This window comes from Gopherus flavomarginatus, chromosome 1 (assembly GCF_025201925.1).
Source record: "Gopherus flavomarginatus isolate rGopFla2 chromosome 1, rGopFla2.mat.asm, whole genome shotgun sequence".
Classification (NCBI taxonomy): domain Eukaryota; kingdom Metazoa; phylum Chordata; order Testudines; family Testudinidae; genus Gopherus; species Gopherus flavomarginatus.
Genome location: NC_066617.1, coordinates 139,001,354 through 139,021,016, shown reverse-complemented (window position 1 = coordinate 139,021,016; position 19,663 = coordinate 139,001,354). Strand labels below are relative to the sequence as shown.

At 45.6% G+C, this 19,663-nt stretch overlaps 1 protein-coding gene across 1 annotated transcript in view; it reads right to left on the bottom strand.

Moving 5' to 3' along the window:
• The window catches only part of LOC127056815 (rho guanine nucleotide exchange factor 5-like), a 46,183-nt gene extending 29,720 nt beyond the window's left edge, over nt 1-16,463 (bottom strand). Inside the window, exon 1 of the mRNA XM_050965118.1 lies at nt 16,309-16,463. Coding sequence (XP_050821075.1) covers nt 16,309-16,446 — 138 coding nt within the window. The 5' untranslated portion in view covers nt 16,447-16,463. The remainder of the gene's footprint in view (nt 1-16,308) is intronic.
• Nucleotides 16,464-19,663: the final 3,200 nt, after the last annotated feature.

The following is a 19,663-nucleotide window of genomic DNA, read 5'->3' as shown; positions in this document are numbered from 1 at the left end:
ATTTGCCAAGAAGAGACCACATACACACTGTGATTATCAAAGGAAGGAACCAGAGCCAATGAAAACAAAGAAATCCTCAAAAGCACATAACCTACAATGTGAGTTAACTCTAGTTGTAGGAAAGCTCTGAGTGAACAAATTTGAAGCCTGAATGGCTCCTTGTGATATTTATTGGCTGAGTGATTAAAAAGTCCACATTACCCTTTGCCAACCTTTATAGACACAGGGCCCAATTCTTGATTGCCTTACAGCCTCTTTACCCCATTCCAGCGGTGTAATGACCCTATAAATTAGGCAGAAGTGACTTCCAGGGACCACCCCTGAGCAAGGGGGTTCACAAGAGATAGCACAGAGCTAATGGAATGACTCTACACCACTCCCCTTCTTAGCCGCCAATGTAGGGGGCATGCTGGGGGAAGGAAGGGCATGACAAAATGCTCTGTACTCTGGCCATCTTCGGCTAGCAGAGGGCTTACAATGGGCCTTGCAGTCAGAGCATAAGCTAAAGCAGCTTTGAGGCTGCTGTAATTTATGCCAGGGGCTTGGCCAAAAACATGGGAGTTCACGCAGGATGCTTAAAACCACCTCCATTTCCTCCACCCCACTCCTGTGCCAAACAGAGAAGCAGGGTCTATGTGCCTAAACTCTCTGGTGCTCACTACTTCAGTGTGCTGGCTGGAAGTCAGGGTGTGGGGCAGTAAAAGTCTCTGAACAGTCATCATGACTCACGCTGTAGTCTGTGGCAGTTACAGTTTCCTTTGCCTGCCTTGCAACATCATCTCACCCCAAACAAATTTCAACACAAGATGCAGGAGGTATAAAGGATTCAACAGCGCTGCAGCCAGGAGTGAACAACAGTGTATGCCGGGGCTTGCAAACTTCCCCTGGAATACAGGCACCAGCAGCATGAGATTTACCAACCTTGACTCATTATCACTGCCAGTGCTTGGAGCAATTTGAGGAGCAATGAAACTGAAAACCACTTCCTCCACGTGTTCAACAAGCTCCTCTGGAACATCCAGCTCCTGCAGCCTCCTTCCTCCCACCCTCCCATACACACACCACCACCACACACAGCTGCTGCCATCCCCCATCAAATTTCTCCACAAAAATCTGTGAGACTTGGCAGACTGAGTTCAGTAAAGAAGTCCAGAACATGCTAGAGACAGCTGCAGCACAGAACTGAGGCTGGTATGTTTTTGAGCAGCTTAGAAAGAGAGGGAAACTGTCCAGGGGAAACATGGGCGAGGGTGCAGAAAGAGAAGGAATAAAGTGGAAAGAACCCACTATTCTATCTGGGGATTGGGGCTTGTGGGGAGAGAGAGAGGCTGAGGCTATGGGTGGTTCCCTCTGCACAGTAGATGATGGGAATTGGCAAAAAGCAGAGAGAGGAGCTATCACAGCAACTGGGCAGGGAGAGATGGAGAAGAGACTCTCTCTTGCAGCATTAAGGGGAGAGGAGGAAGAGAAGAGACAAAAAGAATCTTCCCCTTACAGCAGTGGAGAGGGGAGAAGATGGCCCCTACCTCCTGATAGGAAATCAGCCCATCTTTTGTAGGAGCCATGGGAAGAGAGGAGAGGTCAGGAGTCCCCTACTCACAGTTGTGACTGAGGCATGGGGCAGAAGAAATAATGAGCAAAGCTCCTCCCAGTCCTCCCTCACAGCCAGGGCCAGTCCTAGACCAAATGGTACCCCAGGCAAGGAGTATCTTCAGTGCCCCCAGCCATTTATTAAACTTTTGAATACCTTATTTTTATTGCATTTGTAGCCCATTTCACAACTTTGATGCAAGATTTGCATGCATGAGTTATCCCTGTCATATTAGATTATAAATTTGCACACTTGGATCTGTAAATCTGTGCCACATATGAATGTCAATATTTATGCCATATATAAGCAAATAAATTGGTTTCTTCCTAAGCTTATAGAAACTTTTTAATTTTAAGAATAACTGAAATATACTAACATCAAGAAATTGACCTGTGCACCAACACTGGGTGGAGCAGTATTAAACAGTGTTACAGTAGATGACAACCTTAGAACATTAGCCCTAGTCCTTTAGTTCAAAAGGTCGCTTTTCTTGCCTTTGCCCTCACAAACTGAAACAAAGCATCAGAGAGATCCAAAGACTTGCTAACATCATTTTCAAGCACTAGAATAGCAAGCAATGTAAGTCTCTTGTCGGCCGTAGTCAAGTGAAGATATGTTTTAATGAGCCTGAGCTTTGAAAAACTCACCACTCGTGACTGTGACCAGTAGCGTGAGCAGAATCCTCAAAGCTCTCCACATATTAGGAAAAGTGTCCTTCAGTTCTGCATCCTGAATGAAGTGGAGAACTTGGAGTGGAGAGTGCTTCCCATGTAGCAAAATGTGATGGATGTTGTCCAATTCAACATAGAGGTCTTTATCACTGACGTCTGAACATTCCCCACGTGTCATAGTCTGGTGAAGGTCCACGCAATTGTTAAGAGTGTTTTCCTATCTGCTGACAGCTTACTAAGGTCATACATCCCCCATCCCTCAGGTCTTTTTGCGGTGCTTCATTTGTCCAAACCTTCCTTCGATGATACTCGAGCAGTGTCAACTAGCACCAAGCTTCCCATCACCTCATCTTTGCCCTCGTAACAAACTATCCCTTCTTCCAATGAATAGGAGTTTCCTTGAAGACAGGGTCAACTGCAGAGTTTTCTACCATTTCTTTAGTAGCAGTGATGGCATCTTCAAATCTGTTGTCTCTGTAGACCACAATGAAACCAAGGCAGTAGTAACAGTTGTGATGTCCATCAACTGAGTTTGTAATGCCTTGATTACAATGTTTACTTGGAACAGGATATCATGCCAAATTGCAATTAAGACCAGATATTTGAAGTCAATGGTCTGGTTTGCCAGGCTTTGTGCCTCATGTTGGATTCTGGCCTCACCTTTACTCGACTACGCCAGTTCCATCGAGGCGTCGTAAACCTCAGTCACTTGGTACCTCACTGGCCTTACGCTGTCAATGCAGCTCTCCCAGTGAGTGTCACTTAGCGGCTTCATGGTCAGATTTGTAACACTGTCCATGAGGATCTTCCACCTGATAATTGATGCTGAAAATGAGAGGTATATAGTCTTTGCTGTACTCCAAAGAGAGATACCAAATCTAAAGAAGATGACACTACTTCTGGCTCAACCAGGTTGAGGGAATGGCAGTCATCAGGCACAAAGAAAGCTCTTGGATTCAGTGCAGGGATCCTTGCCTGCACACCATTGTTTCTTCCTTTCATGTCAGTGCCGTTATTGTAGCTTTGGCTGCAGCAGTCCTGAAGCTTTGTTTTATCTCATTCAAAACATTCATAGATAGTTCTGTTAGGCCTTTTCCAGTAGAGTCATCCACAGACCAGAAACAGATGAAGTGTTCCTTTACTTGGATACAGCCATCCTCATCATCAACAAATCTTACTGTAAATGGAATCTTTTCACTGTGACTAATGTCAGAAGTGCAGTCCCTAATTATTTTGTAGTACTTCACTTTGCCAAGCTGCATCAGTATGTTATCAAGCACCTTCCCTGCCATAAGGTCAATCAATTCATTTTGAATTGTTTTGCTGCAGGAGTGGTCCATAGCTTCTTTACAAACTACTTGACATAGGTACTCTTGCATGACATCCTTGTATTTCCCATGGAGCTCGACCAAACTGAGGAAATTATCATTATGTTCAGTGAACAACTTATCCAACGAGCCCTAGAAAGCCAAATTATTCTTTGCAAAGAAGAGAGTAATTGAGATCAGATGCTTGAGCATGTTCCTCCAGTGCTGGGTTTCTACGTTAATAATGCACTGGTTTTCTGCATCTATGCATTTATTCAGCTTGAGCCTGGACTCGACCTCCATCCATTGGGAATAGGCCGTAAAATGGCCAGGTGACTTTTCATGTTGTTTCAGAGCATCAACTAAATTATGCCAGTAATTATGCACAGAAAGTGCAAGCAACGATTCGTCATTCTTGTCAAATATTTTGCAACAAAAACAGAATACTTTGTCAGTTGATTTCAAATAAACTAACCAATGTTGATTCACTTTCCCACCATTCTCGAGCACTCTTTCGCAGTGCGACTTTGAGAAGTGTCACTTCTGCTCATTTACTGGAAACATCATATCCTTGGTTTTGCCCGGCCCATTCAGATCAATATCGGCAGAGTTTAGGATTGCTGGCCATAAAGCAAAATCTGATGTATCAATTTGTGGTGTGCAATTTTTCTCACTGCTGTTGCTGTCATCATGCGAGGCTGATTCTTCTTTATCATTACTCTCCTTTTCATATGGAGTCATTTTCATGTGAGACACATTCTTCTTTGCACCACCAGGAAAACTGGACAATTCTCCATCACTTTCCTTATATTTCCATTCCTTACCTTAGTAATAGGACTTACATCGTTTATGCTTCGCTCCACAATTTCTTCTGCACTGGGATGATTGCTACTGCCTAAAGCCCAGTCTTTGTTGTTCTGTTTCAGATATTTTCCCATCGAATTTTCCCTTGCTGGCAACTAGATTGCAACTGAGCTCTTCATGTCCTATATTGAGCTCCTGAAGGCTTCTTCAGGGGCATCTTTTATTTTCTACAGGGGAAAACAGACAGTATTAGGGAGAGCAAAAGTCTATTTTCACAGTCTTAGAAAATCATCAAACACCACATGTTAAGCTTGGCAAAAGAAGTAACAGTATTTCTTTTATATTGTTGTGTAGATAGGAGTTTGATCGATATCTCTGAAGTCTCACTAAATATGTCCTTTATTAGTCACTATTTACACGCTTCAAGTCTTAAAATATACGTACACTTTCACAATTACATACTAAAACAAGGTTCACAATGTCGCAGCTGGGCTCTCACTTCACTTCATTCTTATACTCACTGGAGATGCCCCGCCCCTTATATATCCATGGGGGCCTGGCTGACAACTTTCTAGGAAGTTCAAGGAAAATGTAGTTCTCAGAAAGTCTGCAAGGTTCCACAAGATTCTACAACATTCTAGGTGGTTAGTGAAAAATGAATCCACATATGGAATATCTGAAACATTTTACTTCAAAGATTGTATTTTTCCTTTTGTTGCAAACAACAAAAACAGTACCCTGAGCCCAGTGCCCCAGCCAAGCCCAACACCCCCGGTAGTCACCTGGCTCTCCTTCCCCTAAATCTGGCCCTACATCACAGCAGATAGGGAGGAGACAGAGGGAGGACAGTGTATGTGCAAAGCCCCCCCTCAGCAGTTGGGGAAGAGAGTTCTAAAGGCACCTTTGGACCTAAGGCTGAACCAAAAGAATTAAAGACCCGGGGACATTTCACTGGCAGCCAGCAGGGAGTGCTCTCGGCTTCTCCCCAGGACGCTGTGCATCTTTTGCCTCTGCTGCTGAGTAGGAGGCTTAGTCCTTGGGGCCAGTAGATGTCTACTAATTAAGCACCAAGAACAGCAAATTCACACCTGAACCTGAGCATGCCATGACCATGTTAGAGGTGAATATGATCATAAACCATCTGATTTAAGTGTAAAGAAACTTACCCATATACTGTCAGCCCTTTAGAATGATTCTCCAATTCCAGAGAAACAGCATCCACATTTTGCACTTGCCATTATTAGTAGCAGTATTACAGTAGTGTACAATTGAGATCAGGGCCCCAGTTGGGTGAGGTGCTGAACTCACAGTAATCAGAGGCAGTCCCTGCCCTGAGAAGTTTATAGCCTCATTAAACAAGACAGACCAAGTGCAGAAAAATTATCCCCATTTTACAGCTGGGGAACGGAGACAGAAAAATCACTTCACTTGGCCCACATCACACAGGCAGTCTGTGCCAGAGTCTGAATTTGAGCTGAGATCTCCTGAGTCCTAGTCAGTGCTTAACAACCAGACAAGCCTTCCTCTAACATTCCCTCACAAAAATCCTCAACTGATAACACCCAGGAAGGAACGGTCATGCAGCGCCTCATAGTGCTCCAGAATCCAGCACTAAGTAATCAAAGTGACAAATGAAAAAAGGCAACCAAAATGAATGAACAAAAGAAAGTTGTGAAACAAGCAACACCATATGGATGGCAACACGTTGGAAAGATGTCTTTGCGTAATCACAGAGTGCTATAACCACAGAGATGACGCCTCATTCATGAGGTTTTAAAAGAATACAGTTATTCTCTTTTCATGGACGGCAGCTATCATAGGCAGGGGGAGGCTGTCTCTCCCTAAACAGCCTAGTGTGGCCCCACCCACTCTCCACCCCCAGGCCAGGCCCTCTCCTGCAGTTCCCAGCGCTCTACCCTGGCTGGCCTAGGCTCGCTGATGCTTGCTGGCCTGTCTCCCACAGGGACTCGGGATGGCTGGTGCTGGAGCCACGCTGCCCACCGGGCACTCAAACTGTGCCGCCAAGTGCACCGGGGTTGGGGGCACTGCGGCTTTTGGGGACATATAACTCCTTAGCATATTTGGCTATATCACAGTGATCATACTGTTAACTCAATTGTTCAGTGAGTTCACTTCCTCAATAATCTCCTACTTAACCAAATACTCACATTCCTCTGCTATTTTATTTCTCAGGGTCAATAAGATTTTACATGGTAGCTGCATTTTGGTGGATCCCTGCAGTGAACATTGCTGGGATGTGTTATAGCAGTGATTTTCATTCAACCTGGGGGTCTGCAGACTATGTCTAAGATTTCCAAAGGGGTTTGCACCTCCATTCAAATTTTTTTGGGGACCTGCAAATGAAAAAAGGTTGAAAACCACTGTGTTATAGTGTACAGGCTTATACCATTCCCACCTACTAAATGCCTCATTGATTTTCTTCTGCAAGCTCTTCTGTATACAAGTTACCTACCTCTTTGAATAACTACTAGTGAAACCAAGGTTTTCAAAAATGGGTGCCTGAAGTTAGGCTCCTAAGTCCACAGTGAGGCACCTAAATAAGTGGCTTTCAAATGCAACTGCAGAATTGCCAACCCCATGTGTTCAAAAATCGTGACCCAGGCCCCCCAAAAGGATGAGATTATCTTAAAATCATGAAATTTTAAAAAATGATCAAATGGAGGCTCTTTTTCTTTGCTTTCTGATTTGAACCTTTTAGATTACACTCAGACCACATATTCAAGCTTTTCTCTGCAACCACGAGGGCTAGACATTTTTAATGAAAGCTGAGATTCTCACATAATCACTCAGCTGCAGGAACTGTGGCTTTAAGAACACCACCAAATATTGTGATACTTGTAAGAAAATCACAAACTATGGCAACACTGCAATTGTTCAATCACACCAGACTCATTTAGGAGCAGATTTAGGAACTTAACTTTAGGCACCCATTTTTTAAACCCTTGTCTGAAGACTATTGTATAACCCAATCATGGCACCAAGGCTCTGTCACAGGAATGGACAAACTTTTTGGCCCGAGGGCCACACTGGGGTTCCAAAAATGTATGGAAGGCTGGGTAAGAAAGGCTGTGCCTCCCCAAATAGCCTGACCCCTGCTTTCTATTCGCTGCCTCCCACTTCCCGCCCCCTGATTGCCCCCCTCAGAAACCTGGACCCATCCGACCCCCTCTGCTCCTTATCCCCTAACCACCCCATCCCGGGACCCCTCGCCCCTATCCAACCCCCTGCTCTGACCCCTTTCCACACCCTTGCCCCTTGACAGCTCCCCCGGAATGCCACACCTATCCAACACCCCCTGTTCCCCGTCTCCTGACCCAAATACACACCCCCACCCCTTGACAGTCCCCCTGGGAACCCACGCCTATCCAACCTCCCCATTCCCCATCCCTTGACTCATATCCACACCCCTGCCCCCTGACAGGCGTCCCCGGGACTCCCACGCCTATCCAAACCCACCCTCCTCCCTGTCTCCTGACCACCCCCCCAGAACCTCCATCCCATCCAAGCACCCCCTATTCCCTGTCCCCTGACTGCCCCGCCCCTTATCCAACGCCCCAGTCCCTGTACTATGCCACTCAGAGCAGCATGTCTGGGAGCCTTGCTGCCTGGCCAGAGCCAAACACACTGCCGTGCTGCTCAGCAGGAGCGCACAACCCCCCCGCCCAGAGCGCTGCCGGTGTGGCTGCGGGGGGAGAAGGGGGAACAGCAGGGGAGGGGCCGGGGACTAGCCTCCCCAGCTGGGAGCTCCAGGGCCGGGCAGGACGGATCCGGCCTGCAGGCCGTAGTTTGCCCACCTCTGCTCTATCAGGCCCATACCATTATTACTACCTCAGTAACACTTCCCCTTGCAATATGCAGGCCTGAAAATTTATGCTTTGTCACAGTGTTGTTTCTCTCAGCATAAGTAGCATAGCTTTTGATTTTAGCACAGAATGGTTACTAGTCTTTTTGCATGGACTTGCTGCAATAGTTCTGTAGTCGGATCCTGCCTCTATTTTGAATTTGCTTTTTGTTCATTTCCACTGTCACAAATCAATCTATTGTAGAACTTTGCTGTTTAAATTGATATATCAAGGGACAACAGAAAACTCTTTCCCCACCTTCTCTCCTATTGTATTCTTATGAATATATTTTGCTTTTGTATTGCTTTGTTAGTAGTGCTGGGCAAGACATGCTTCTGTTAAATGCCTGCTTGTACTGCATGCATGTCCACCACCCCTTGTTCTAGACACTTTTTTCCATTTTGCTTTGACTGCCCCAAACAAATCTTGACTCTGTTGCTTGTTGTTTACCTTTGGTGCTTATCTTCACGCCTTGACCTTATTTTTGTTGTGTACAGAGCAGCACCATAGAGGTGCATGCTAATTTTCATGGAGACAGACAGATGACAGCTACTTTTCACTAGCTCTGAAAACATCCAGCAGACAACTCAGCTGCCACATTACTCTCCCACATAATCACAATCTAAGGCTGCCTTTTAGGGTCCGGACCCACTCTTGTGACTGGATACTGCACACGTCACGCTGATGAAATTGGCTTGTCTGGCCTTGTTCTTAGATAAGGCAACTTCATGGTCCCAGTGTGTATCCAGATTTCTTATCCTCATTCCCTGCAGCTGTAGAGGACTAGAGAAGCGGAAACAAGTAACATTGTTTGCTGTGCAGAGAGGAGAAGGTGAATCAGAGAGGGATCTCTGAGAATGTCTAAGCTTCCTAAGGGAAATCCTCTAGGCACAGAGAGGATCTTCTAAGCTGGCGTATGTCACGATGCCTTCAGAGGACCCAATGGCAAGGTTGACCCAGACATCCACAGAGAGCACCTGGCATTTCTAGCTGTCTCTTCGGCTCATCACACTGGTACTGGATGGCTTCAGAGGTGAAATGGTGTCTCTGCATTACCTGTGCCTTGAGGAAGAGGGCTTATTAGGAGGGTAGAATACCTGTCCTCTGAATCATTCCTTTTCCCAGAGCCTCCTTTCCCTGAATTATATCATGATGTACAGCCCCAGTTTGGTTCTGTGCTGTACTGCGGCCTCTACCCATTGCTGTCTCCCAAGCCCAAAACCCTGGTATGTATGTTCCTAACACATTTCAGCTCCTCCCTCTGGCCTCTCCTAGCCCGTCCTTCATCAAATGATTTCCTAAGGAAAATGGAAAGTTAGTGATCTGAAAACTTCCACCACATTTTTCCCTACTGTTTTCTAACAGCTCTCAAGACTGAAATATTTACTGTAAGCATGGATATGTCTGACATGGAATGTGCACAGGGGAGGTGGGGACACATGGTGGCAGTGGACAGAGGCAGTTATTATTACTAATTATTTATATATGACTAGCATCCACAGGATCAAAACTGCATTGTGCTAGGCATCATGAAAACACAGAGTAAGAGACTGCCCCTGCCCCAAATAGCTTACAATATCATTTCAGACACAAAGCAACGAGTGAATAAAACAAACAATGCAAGGCAATATCTATATATACAGTGTGTATGAATGTTTCTATATAAATATATATATATAAAAAATAAGAAAACACCAAGTGGTGTGTGTGTGTTTTTCAAATTATTTTTATACTTGCCTTTTTTATTTAAAGGTTTTCTCCACTTTACAATACATATCTAAACATTTTAATTTTATATTAACAAAACAGATTTGAGTAGATTTGATTTGATTATTGATGGAAGATGTAACAGTAGCTATTGGAGTCAGAGACACCCTGCCACCTTGTGGCAGCCCTGAAGAATGGCAACATCCAACATGCTGTACAAGCTGCCTGTAACCTAGACTCAGATCTCGTGTCCTGGGTCATCTTGTAAAGTTCATGTTATTATCCCAGCAGCCCTGAAGAATGGCAACATCCAACATGCTGTACAAGCTGCTTGTAACCTAGACTCAGATCTCGTGTCCTGGGTCATCTTGTAAAGTTCATGTTATTATCCCAGCACTTTTGAGACTTAGAATTATCACCCCACTGCCAGGAACCAGCTCTGAGCAGAATGCTCAGGAGGCCTGGGCTGAATACTTCCTTCTTTGACCTGGACCAGATCCCATAAGCAGGGGCAGCAGGTTTGTATAATTTTTGGTGGTGCCCAGAATGGGTCCAAGTTCCGCCCCACCACATCTGCCTTGTAAGCCGATACATTTTTTTTTAAATAATGTAAAAATGTGAGGGCTCTGTGGTGTGGCTGGTGATGAGGGGTTTGGGGTGTGGGAGGGGCTCAGGCAGAAGGTTGGTTTGTGGGAGTGAGGGCTGTGGAGTGGGGCCAGGGATGAGGGGTTCACGGTGCAGGAGGGGAATCAGGGCTGGGGGAGAGGGTTAGGGTGCAGGAGGATGAGGGCTGGGGATGAGGGGCTTGGGATGTGGAAGGGGGTCAGGGCTAGAGCAGAGGGTTAGGATGTGGGGGGATGAGAGCTCAGGCTGGGGATGAGGGCTTTGGGGTGTGGGAGGGGCTCAGGGCTGGGGCAGAGGATTCAGGTGCAGGGGTGAGGTCTGCGGGGTCGGGCCAGGGATGAGGGATTCAGGGTGCAGGAGAGGGCTCTGGGCTGGGGGTTCAGGCTCCGGGATGGGGCAGGGCTGGAGGTTGAGGAGTTTGGGGTGCAAGCAGGGTGCTCCAGGGCTGGGGCCAGAGATGAGGACTCCCCCCAGCCCTCTCCCCGCCAGCAGCAGCTAGCTCTGGGGGAGGGGCCCCTCTTTCCCCCTCAGCAGCACACTCACCCCGCACCACTGTTACTGCATGTGCTCCCAGGGCTCCTCTCAGGTCCAGAAAGCCCTCCCCTGTGGTATGTGCCGGCGGAGGGGGGTGGGCTGCCATCATGTGTGCGCCTCCTCCCCTGCTGCTGCCCCTCACTGGGGATGAGGGGTGGGGCTGCCCCTTGCCCAGCATGGGCAGGAGCGGTGACTGCGGGCGGGTGGCGTGGGGGCCCTGTGCTGGTGGAGGGTCCTGCCAGAAAAGGGACCGAGGCAGAAGGGCAGGGGCAGAGGCAGCCTGCCTGGCACTAGTGGATCAGGGGCACTTGTGGATCGGGGGCACTGCGGCGGCAGTTGATGCCAGGAGCTGGCAGCAGGGAGCTGCAGAGGGAAGCCGCCCGCTTGAGGCAGGGACGCTCCGAGGCCCAGGGGAGGTGCATGGGGAGCAGCAAGTGGGGGGCCAGGGGACACTCAGGGAAGGCGTGTGGGGGCAGCAGCTGGAGCCAGGGGAGAGATCCAGCCCTGAACATTGGTGGAGCCAGGCCCCTGGGCTCTGAATACTGCTGGATCCCGGGCACCATGGGCCCATATAACTTGCCACCCTTGCCCATACACTTTTTGGTGACCAGGCTGCTAATCTCTCCTCTCATGATACATTGCAATCAAGACAAAACTTTCCGGAACTGGGCTGCTGCCCTTCTTCCTGTGAAATGATTTATCTCCAGAGGCTTCCTCTCCTGACCTGATTCAGCTCTGGAAACATCCTGACTGTGAGGCTGACCCAATCCAATTTAGACACAACCACAAAGGCATGGTTACAGACTCTCCTTTCCTAATCTGATCCAGTTCTGAGGCACCCTCAGTAACTAAGCAGCTGATGGTTCCACCTGTTCTCCAAATCCAGTTCAAAATATACCCTCCAGTGTCTGCGTCCTCTCCTTGACGCAGTCAGGTTCCCATTCACTCTTTAGTGACCAGGTCACCAAACACTTCTCTCTGGCTTAATCTATCTGGAATACATCATCAGGGAGCTAGTTTATAGCCACCTCCTCTGGCTCAATCCAACTCCATCATGCTCTCTGAGGACCAGGTTGCAGATGTCTCCTCGCCAGTTCCATCCATATGCCATACACTCTCCACTGATGACCCCATACACACCTTCTTACTCAGGCCTCTTCCATCTCCAAAACACCCTCTAAGAATTAAGTCACATAAACCTGATTTTGTCCTGATACAGTTCTAAACCTTTTCCAGCTCCAGAGCCAACACCTTCCTCCCCTGACCCTAGGCAGCTCTGACACACTCTCCAGAGCAGGGGTCACAGACCCTGCCCTTCTCTGTGCCTATTCAGCTCTAATACATCCTCCAGTGTTATGGTCACACACCCTCCTCCCATGTCCTGGCTGAGTTCAGAACCATCCTTCAGCACTGGTGTCGCAGGCGCTGCTGTCCCAATCCGATCCAGCTCCTGTATCCGCTCCAGTAATTCCCCTATAGTTGTATTTGCATACAAATATTTAAAACTTAAAGATGAATTAGGTGGGGAGGGAGAAGTATTTTTATTGACAGTAATTCAGGAGGTTTTCAAGGGGGTTGCAAGGTGATTACATGGGGATCACAAGCTGTCAACTCCGTGGGGCTGACAGCTGCCAAGCCCTTATTAAATTAAATTAAATTCCCCCCTCATTTTTAATTTATAAGGAGAGGGTTCACACTCAGAGGCTTGCTATGTGAAAGGGGTCACCAATACAAAAAGTTTGAAAACCACTTAACTAATTCAACTACATGAGCAGGAGAGCCAGAAACTCCTGTGAGCTGAACAGACAAGTTCAGACAGGTTATCGCTAATCTGCACCCACACAACTCAATCTGTAAAACAAGTTAAGAGCCCTACATCCACAGAGCAGAACACTGTTACCTAGCAACTTTGGCATCATGAGTGTCAGATACAGCACAACCAGGTCACTATCCCTCCTCACGTGATCCAGCTTCAATGCACCCCTGCTGGATTAAACAATGTCCTCCTCAGCCTGAATACACGGACCAGAATCACATTTTTCAGGTCCTGCTAAGACCCCACTCCCCATCCCCAGCACAGAAACTGAGGGACAAACTGACTTGGACACACATTTGTGCCCCAACTGCCCATTCTGGGCCCACCCCCCCATCATAAATTACAGCGTTACTTGAGGCTGCAGCATAAACCTTCATGAAATTTAGGGAGTGGTGTTGGACAATGTCTTGGACAACGGACAACAGATATGAGTTTGCAATGCAATATTCCTGCAAAAATGGCCTGTGTAATTCTGATAGATGGCTCTTTAACCTCGCAGGAAAGATTCAATGGCTGGAAACTGAAGCTGATGCTAAACAAATTCAGATAAGAAATAATAAGGCACACATTTGTAACAGTGAGGGTAATTAACCATTTGGAACAATTTATCTGTGGATGTGGTAGATTTTCCATCACTTTAAGTCTTTAAATCGAGACTGGGTGTATTTCTAACAGAAAGTTCAAACAGAAGTTTTGAGCTTGGTATCTAAACTATTAGGTGAGGTTCTTTAGCCTGTGGTATACAGGAGGTCACACTTGATGATTGCATTGGTCCATTTTGGCCTCAGAATCTATTAATTTTGGGCTGTATAAGCAGAGGCTTCACATCCTGGAGTAGGAAGGCAATGCTCCCTCGCTACATGGCTCAGACATGGCCACAACTACATCTGTATCACTGAATTCATTTCTGGGTACCTCATTAGCAGAAAGAAAATAGGGCATTCAGAGAAGAGCTACAACAATGAAAACAACTAGGGCAGCTGGAGGGACTGACTTCTGGGAAGAGACTATTAAATTATCTAAGCATTTTTAATTTAGGTAAACAGTCACTAGGTGGTGGGCATGATAACATGGAACTGGGAGAATAACTCAAAACAATTTATTTGCTTCATTTTGCTAGTTGGAAATCGTCTGTCAACAGGCAACTTTTTTTTTCCTTCAGATTTGTTCACCATACAAAGTTTGAGCCATTTTGATTAGATACGTAAGTCACCAGGTAAATTTTGGTACCCTGATGAGATGTCTAGTGTGACTGCTCAGAAGTCTGAATTCAAAAATCACTTTCCATAAATATTTTACAATCTTTCTTAAACTGTGCCTTGCTAGGATAACCATGCAAAGTGAACACAGAAGGGGCATGAACATAAATGGAGAAAGTTCATTTTAATTTTTTTTTCAGATTAACATTTGTAGAAAACTTTTTGCCACATGCACCCACCCCTAGATAGCAGTCTAGAAGTCTTTGAAAAGAGTGAACCCCAAAAGAGAGGAATTATTAGGGCAGTGCAAGAGACTATGACTCAGAATAGTGGGATTGAAATTAGGAAAGTCCTGAATATCAGGAATGACTTTCTGTCAGTGAGATTGATTAGGCTGTGAAATAGCTTCCCAAAGAAAGTTCAGAAGCCCCATTGCTTGGGGCATTTAACACATGACTGGACTGCTGTATGAACTAATAACATGAACTACAGGGGACAATCCCACGTTAGCAGAGTGACAGACTGGATCTGAGCTAGCAGGGTTTGTCCATCCATAGGGATGAGGAGTGTTTTTCTCCTGAAATGCAGTTTCAACTTAATGGTCTAGGTCATGTGTGCCTCTTCCCTGAGATCTTACTCAGTTCCAATACACTGAATGGAGTATGGATCACACATATACTTTTCCCTTGAACCAGTAAAGCTTATATTCACCCTCTAGAAATGGGATCGGAGCTCCTCCCCTCATCCACTCCATCTCCAATAGATTATCCAACTAAGAAGTCACCGGCTCCGGCTCTTCTGATGCTCTCCAGCTCCAAAACATGGCTAAGGACCACATCACAGAAACCTCTTCTCTGACCCAATTCAGCTCTGCAATATCCCAAGGAACTGGCATACAGCCACCTCCTCCCCTGGCTGTATACACATCCATTATAACCCCTGGAACAGTCACAAATGCCTCCTCCTCACAACCAGTCCATCTCAACAAATCTCTTCTTCCCACTCTCAATCCAGTATTCTCTATGGGGCCTACAGAGGCCTCCTTCCCAGATCTGATCCAGCTCCCATACAACCTCTGAGTTTGTGGCAAGAGCACACCATGAAGTGTGAGTGTTATAGGGAGGAGATGACAGTGCAGTGAGAAATACGGGTGTTAAGGCTTTTAGGTAGGTTGTTGTGACCCCCCTAGTCTTTGCTCGTCACATCAAGGTTGCTGGGAGAGGCACTGGAGGCAGGGATTTCCAAACTGTTGGGAGAGCAAGAGGAGAAGCATAGTATTCAGGTACCCTGAAACTCACTCTCCTGACTTCCAGCAAACTCTTTCATGCCATAAAAGTCATAAGACTCAGCAAATAAACTGAGGAAGAAAACAAAGTGTCCAGAGTTCAGACTGTCCAGAGCTCCCAGTCACTGTCCTCAGTGGCCGCCTCTGGCTGAGAGTTAGCAGACACCAGACTCAGAGGGCAGAGTGGGGGCTCTATTAAACTCTTCACTGCAAACTGAAACCAGGACTAGACCTAGACCTCAGGCCCTAGTTATTGTCAGGAGGATGGAGCGGCGAGGGGATGGAAAGAAAGGAGATTTACTTCTTGGGCATTAAACCCAGGGTTTCTGCTTCCTGTACTTAGGGGCACTCTAAGCACTGCAGGCTGAACAGAACCCCTGGTTACTTTGCCCACAGGGCTCCACCCACTGGGATTTGAACCAGGCCCCTTTGTTACTGTCCCTAAGGATGCAGATCTGCCGATGACTGAACCCAGAACTCCCAGGCTGCCCTCTCCTGAGGGGTCTGTTTCCAGTGAAGACTGAATCCAGACTCTGCGGATATTGTCCCCAGGGGGATATCCACTTTAAGAATTAAACTCAGCCCCCTGATGACTATGCTTGAAGGAGGGAAATACACCTAAGAACCAGGCCTCTGTTTATTATCCCACGGGAGGGAATACTCCCTGGAGATTTCACTCTGTATCCTAAAATGGTGGGCCGATCTCCTCCCTCTCTCCTGGCTGCTTTGGTGAAGTTGCCTGTCAGATACCATTACATTCTTGATTAAATCTTCTAACACGGCTCAGCTGAAATTCCTATACAAGGCCTCATATCTCTCCCGCCCCAATTCCCCCAGGAATGTAGCAATAAAACAAAGTTTTCCCTCCCATAGTACTGCTAAGAGAGACAGAATCCGGTTCTCTTACCTGCTGGGTGTCACATCCTTGATTTTTGGGCCAGTGCTTTGCTTTGAGCCCAGTTCCGGTAGCTGCTCCTGCTTTCGCTCCTGCAATTGGAATCAGGTTTAAGTTTTTCTGTCTTCCCTGAGGCTGAAGGTATTTCATTTGTGTCTAACTTTTCAGGTGAGTAGGGCACACCTACTCTAGCTGGGAGAGACAGGAAGCAAGGAGAGCTACAGGCTGATTGGTCTTCTCTGCAGTGCAGAGTCTAGTAAGGAAATACAGAACTCACAATCACAGACCAAGTTAAGAGAGGAGAGAGAGAGAGAGAGCTGAGCACAAAGAAAAGTGAAAGAATAATACAGGGAGACAAGAAGAGATGAAAGGAGAGACAGGAAGGAAGGTTACAACCTTAGATTATTTAGGATTTAAGAAGTCACCACACTTTTAAAAACTAAAAAGTCTGAGTCTGGGATTTTTCTCGGGGCAAAGCTAGTGCTTGGGCCAGTATCATCTAGAAATGTAAAGATGAACCACAACTGGTTTGCTTTTTTATTTCACCTTAAAAACCAAAGCGGATCCAGTATTTCCAGGCTCAACCATTCAACAATCAGGCCCTAAGAAATAATGGCTTAAAACTCACGAGGGTTTTTTATTTTTAAATAAGAAGTGGGAGTGGGAGGGGGGTTAATTTGTGCTTTCTGGCTTCTGAGCCTTAAGGGCCCACTTGAGTCATGTCTTCAAGCATTTCTCTACAAGCATGAGGGCTAGATACTTTATTTTTAAACAAAAACAGATATTCTCATGCCAAGTCTCAAGTCCCAACAGCTGGACCTCAAGAGAAAACACCAAATCTTGTGTGAGTTGGCAACACTGCGGATGACAGAAATAAAAGGAACAAGCAGCAGGGCTTCACTTCTGCAGCAGAAGACTGTGGGGAACCTAAGGACTACCACTGGGATTTTCAAGGTCTAAGGGCATTAGGCACCCTAACCCCATAGAAATTCAGTGGGTTTGGAACTCCAACTGCCTTCAGATCATTTGAAACTCCCAGCCCACAACAAGCACACATATACAGATGCACGCATAACATGAGTCAGTTAAATATCCTGAGGAATCATCTCATGAAGCCTTCCCCATATCCCTATGCATAGGGGTGGGATGAGAGTGGACAGCAATCAGCTACATGTGGAGGAAATGCAGAGGCTATCCCTCTCTGCTAGGCAGGTTGCACCTAGAGCTGGGTGAAATATTTTTGCCAAAACCTTTTTCGGTGAAATATGCAGATTCAGCCCCACTGAAACTTTAAATGACTTAGTGTTGATTTTGTCAAATTGTTTCAGTAAAAAACAAAACCTAAACAAATGGCAAAAAATACAATCAAAACTGTTTTACTTCTTCAGGTTGAAATGTTTTTATTTTTCAAATCAAAATGCCCTTTTGTTTCAAAGTTTCCTTTTTTTACAGGTAAACTATGCTCAAAAATTAGATGCATGTTTTGTTTGACACAAACGAAATTTTTTCGACTTTCTGATTCACTGAAAATTTCTGCCCAACTCAATTTTTTTTCCAGAATTGCCAGTGAACCAAAAAAAAAAAAAATCTGTTACCTACCACGTTCCAGCTGTAGCTCTCGAGAGATTCTGTAGGAAGTTGCTTCACTTGAGACAGAAGAGGAGTGGAGTGTGAGAATACAATGAAAAAAAAGGGGAGAGGGGGCATGGAAACCCAAACAATAGAGCAGATAATGAGATGGCACAGGCTGAAGAGGTAGCAGGAGAAAATGAGATAATATGGATCCCAACTGCCCTTTGTTCCACCTCTTGGATAATGTCCCTCTCACAATTGATATCCTGGGATCAGAAGAGAAAAAAAGAGTGGCTACTGGTACATATCATTACATCCATCCTGCTGGTGTTTCTTTCAGTGAGATCACCCCGAGTCTATCCCAGTAAAAGATGGCAGCCTTCAGTATGCGCTTAACTGGGTGACAATGAGGATCTGATTTCAAAAGAAGTTTGCCTGAGCAAGGGTCTCAGGAGCTGGCACTTTGTGATTATATTTCCATCTGGAAGACAGGCAGCCACAAGAAAGATATAAAACATAGTAAAAGGGCAAGTAGTATTTTGGCCCATCGTTTTAGTGGAATCAGCTTATGTTTTTAAAATAAAGTCCAGAGGCTTATTTCCCATGCCACAGATGTGCCACTTACAGCCACTTTTCAGGAGGGTTCAGCAGAGTCCTAATCCAAAGCTTATTGAAGCCAATCCAAGTCTTGCCACTGATTTCTACAGGCTTTGGACCAGCCCCAAATTTTGCGTGCGTCAGTTGTTGGGCTCCCAAACTTGAAGTATTGTGTGTCTGATTTTCACAAGGTATTGAGTGCCCACAGCTGCCATTGATTTACTGATGTGAAGGGAGGCAGTGTTGCCTAGCGGATATAGCACTGGACTGGGACTCTGGATGCTATTCCTGATTTGGCCCCTGGGTGACTTTGGACAAATCACTTCCCTTTGCCTCAGTTTCTCCAGCTGTAAAATGGGGATAATGATACTGACTTCCTTTGTATAGTGCTTTGAGAACTACTGATGGAAAGTGCTATATAAGTGCTATTGTCAAATTACTAATATCCAAAATGCAAAATCATGACACAATTGTCATGGAAAATATCACTGATGTGGAAAAATTAAGTGCCACTTCCATCAATGCTCGTGTGTGTGTGTGTGTGTGTGTATTAAACTGAGGATTTAGTTGCACCATATAGAAGTGACACTGAACTTTACCAGACTGTAGATTTTATAATAATTTTACATCAGGGAATGTCAGGAGTCACCTGAGAATATAATAAAAGAAAAGGAAAAAAAAAGCAGCAGTACAAGAAGATGAAGCAAAAATGAAACTATAAACAAAGAGCAATTACAGATTATTGGGACTCAAATCACTTTTTGTGTAGAGATTGAGCTTTTTAACACCATTTTTAATTTTGCCCATTATGCATAAAGATATTCTATCCATTAGAAGCCACTAGGCCAAATAAATCTCTAGTGAAATTAACCTAGTTTCTTTTATGATGTTTCTGAGTTCGAGCAACTACTTTTGTGACACTTGAAATATCTGGGTTTTTCCATTTCATTCCCAAACAATTAGGTTTTTTTCATACAATAAATATTTATTCAACACATATTGCTACACCAAGTAAAATTTGCTTTTGTGTTTGCAATCAGTCCAGTACAACGAGCACTCAGTGTGACAAACAATGTTTGGAGTGATGAGAAAAGTCAAATGAGTGCAAATGCTATCCATGCTGCCCTTCTGCTCAGAGTAAATGTTAGCACTTGTTCAACGTTTCCTGAAAAAAAAATCATCCGCTCTAATAAGAAAG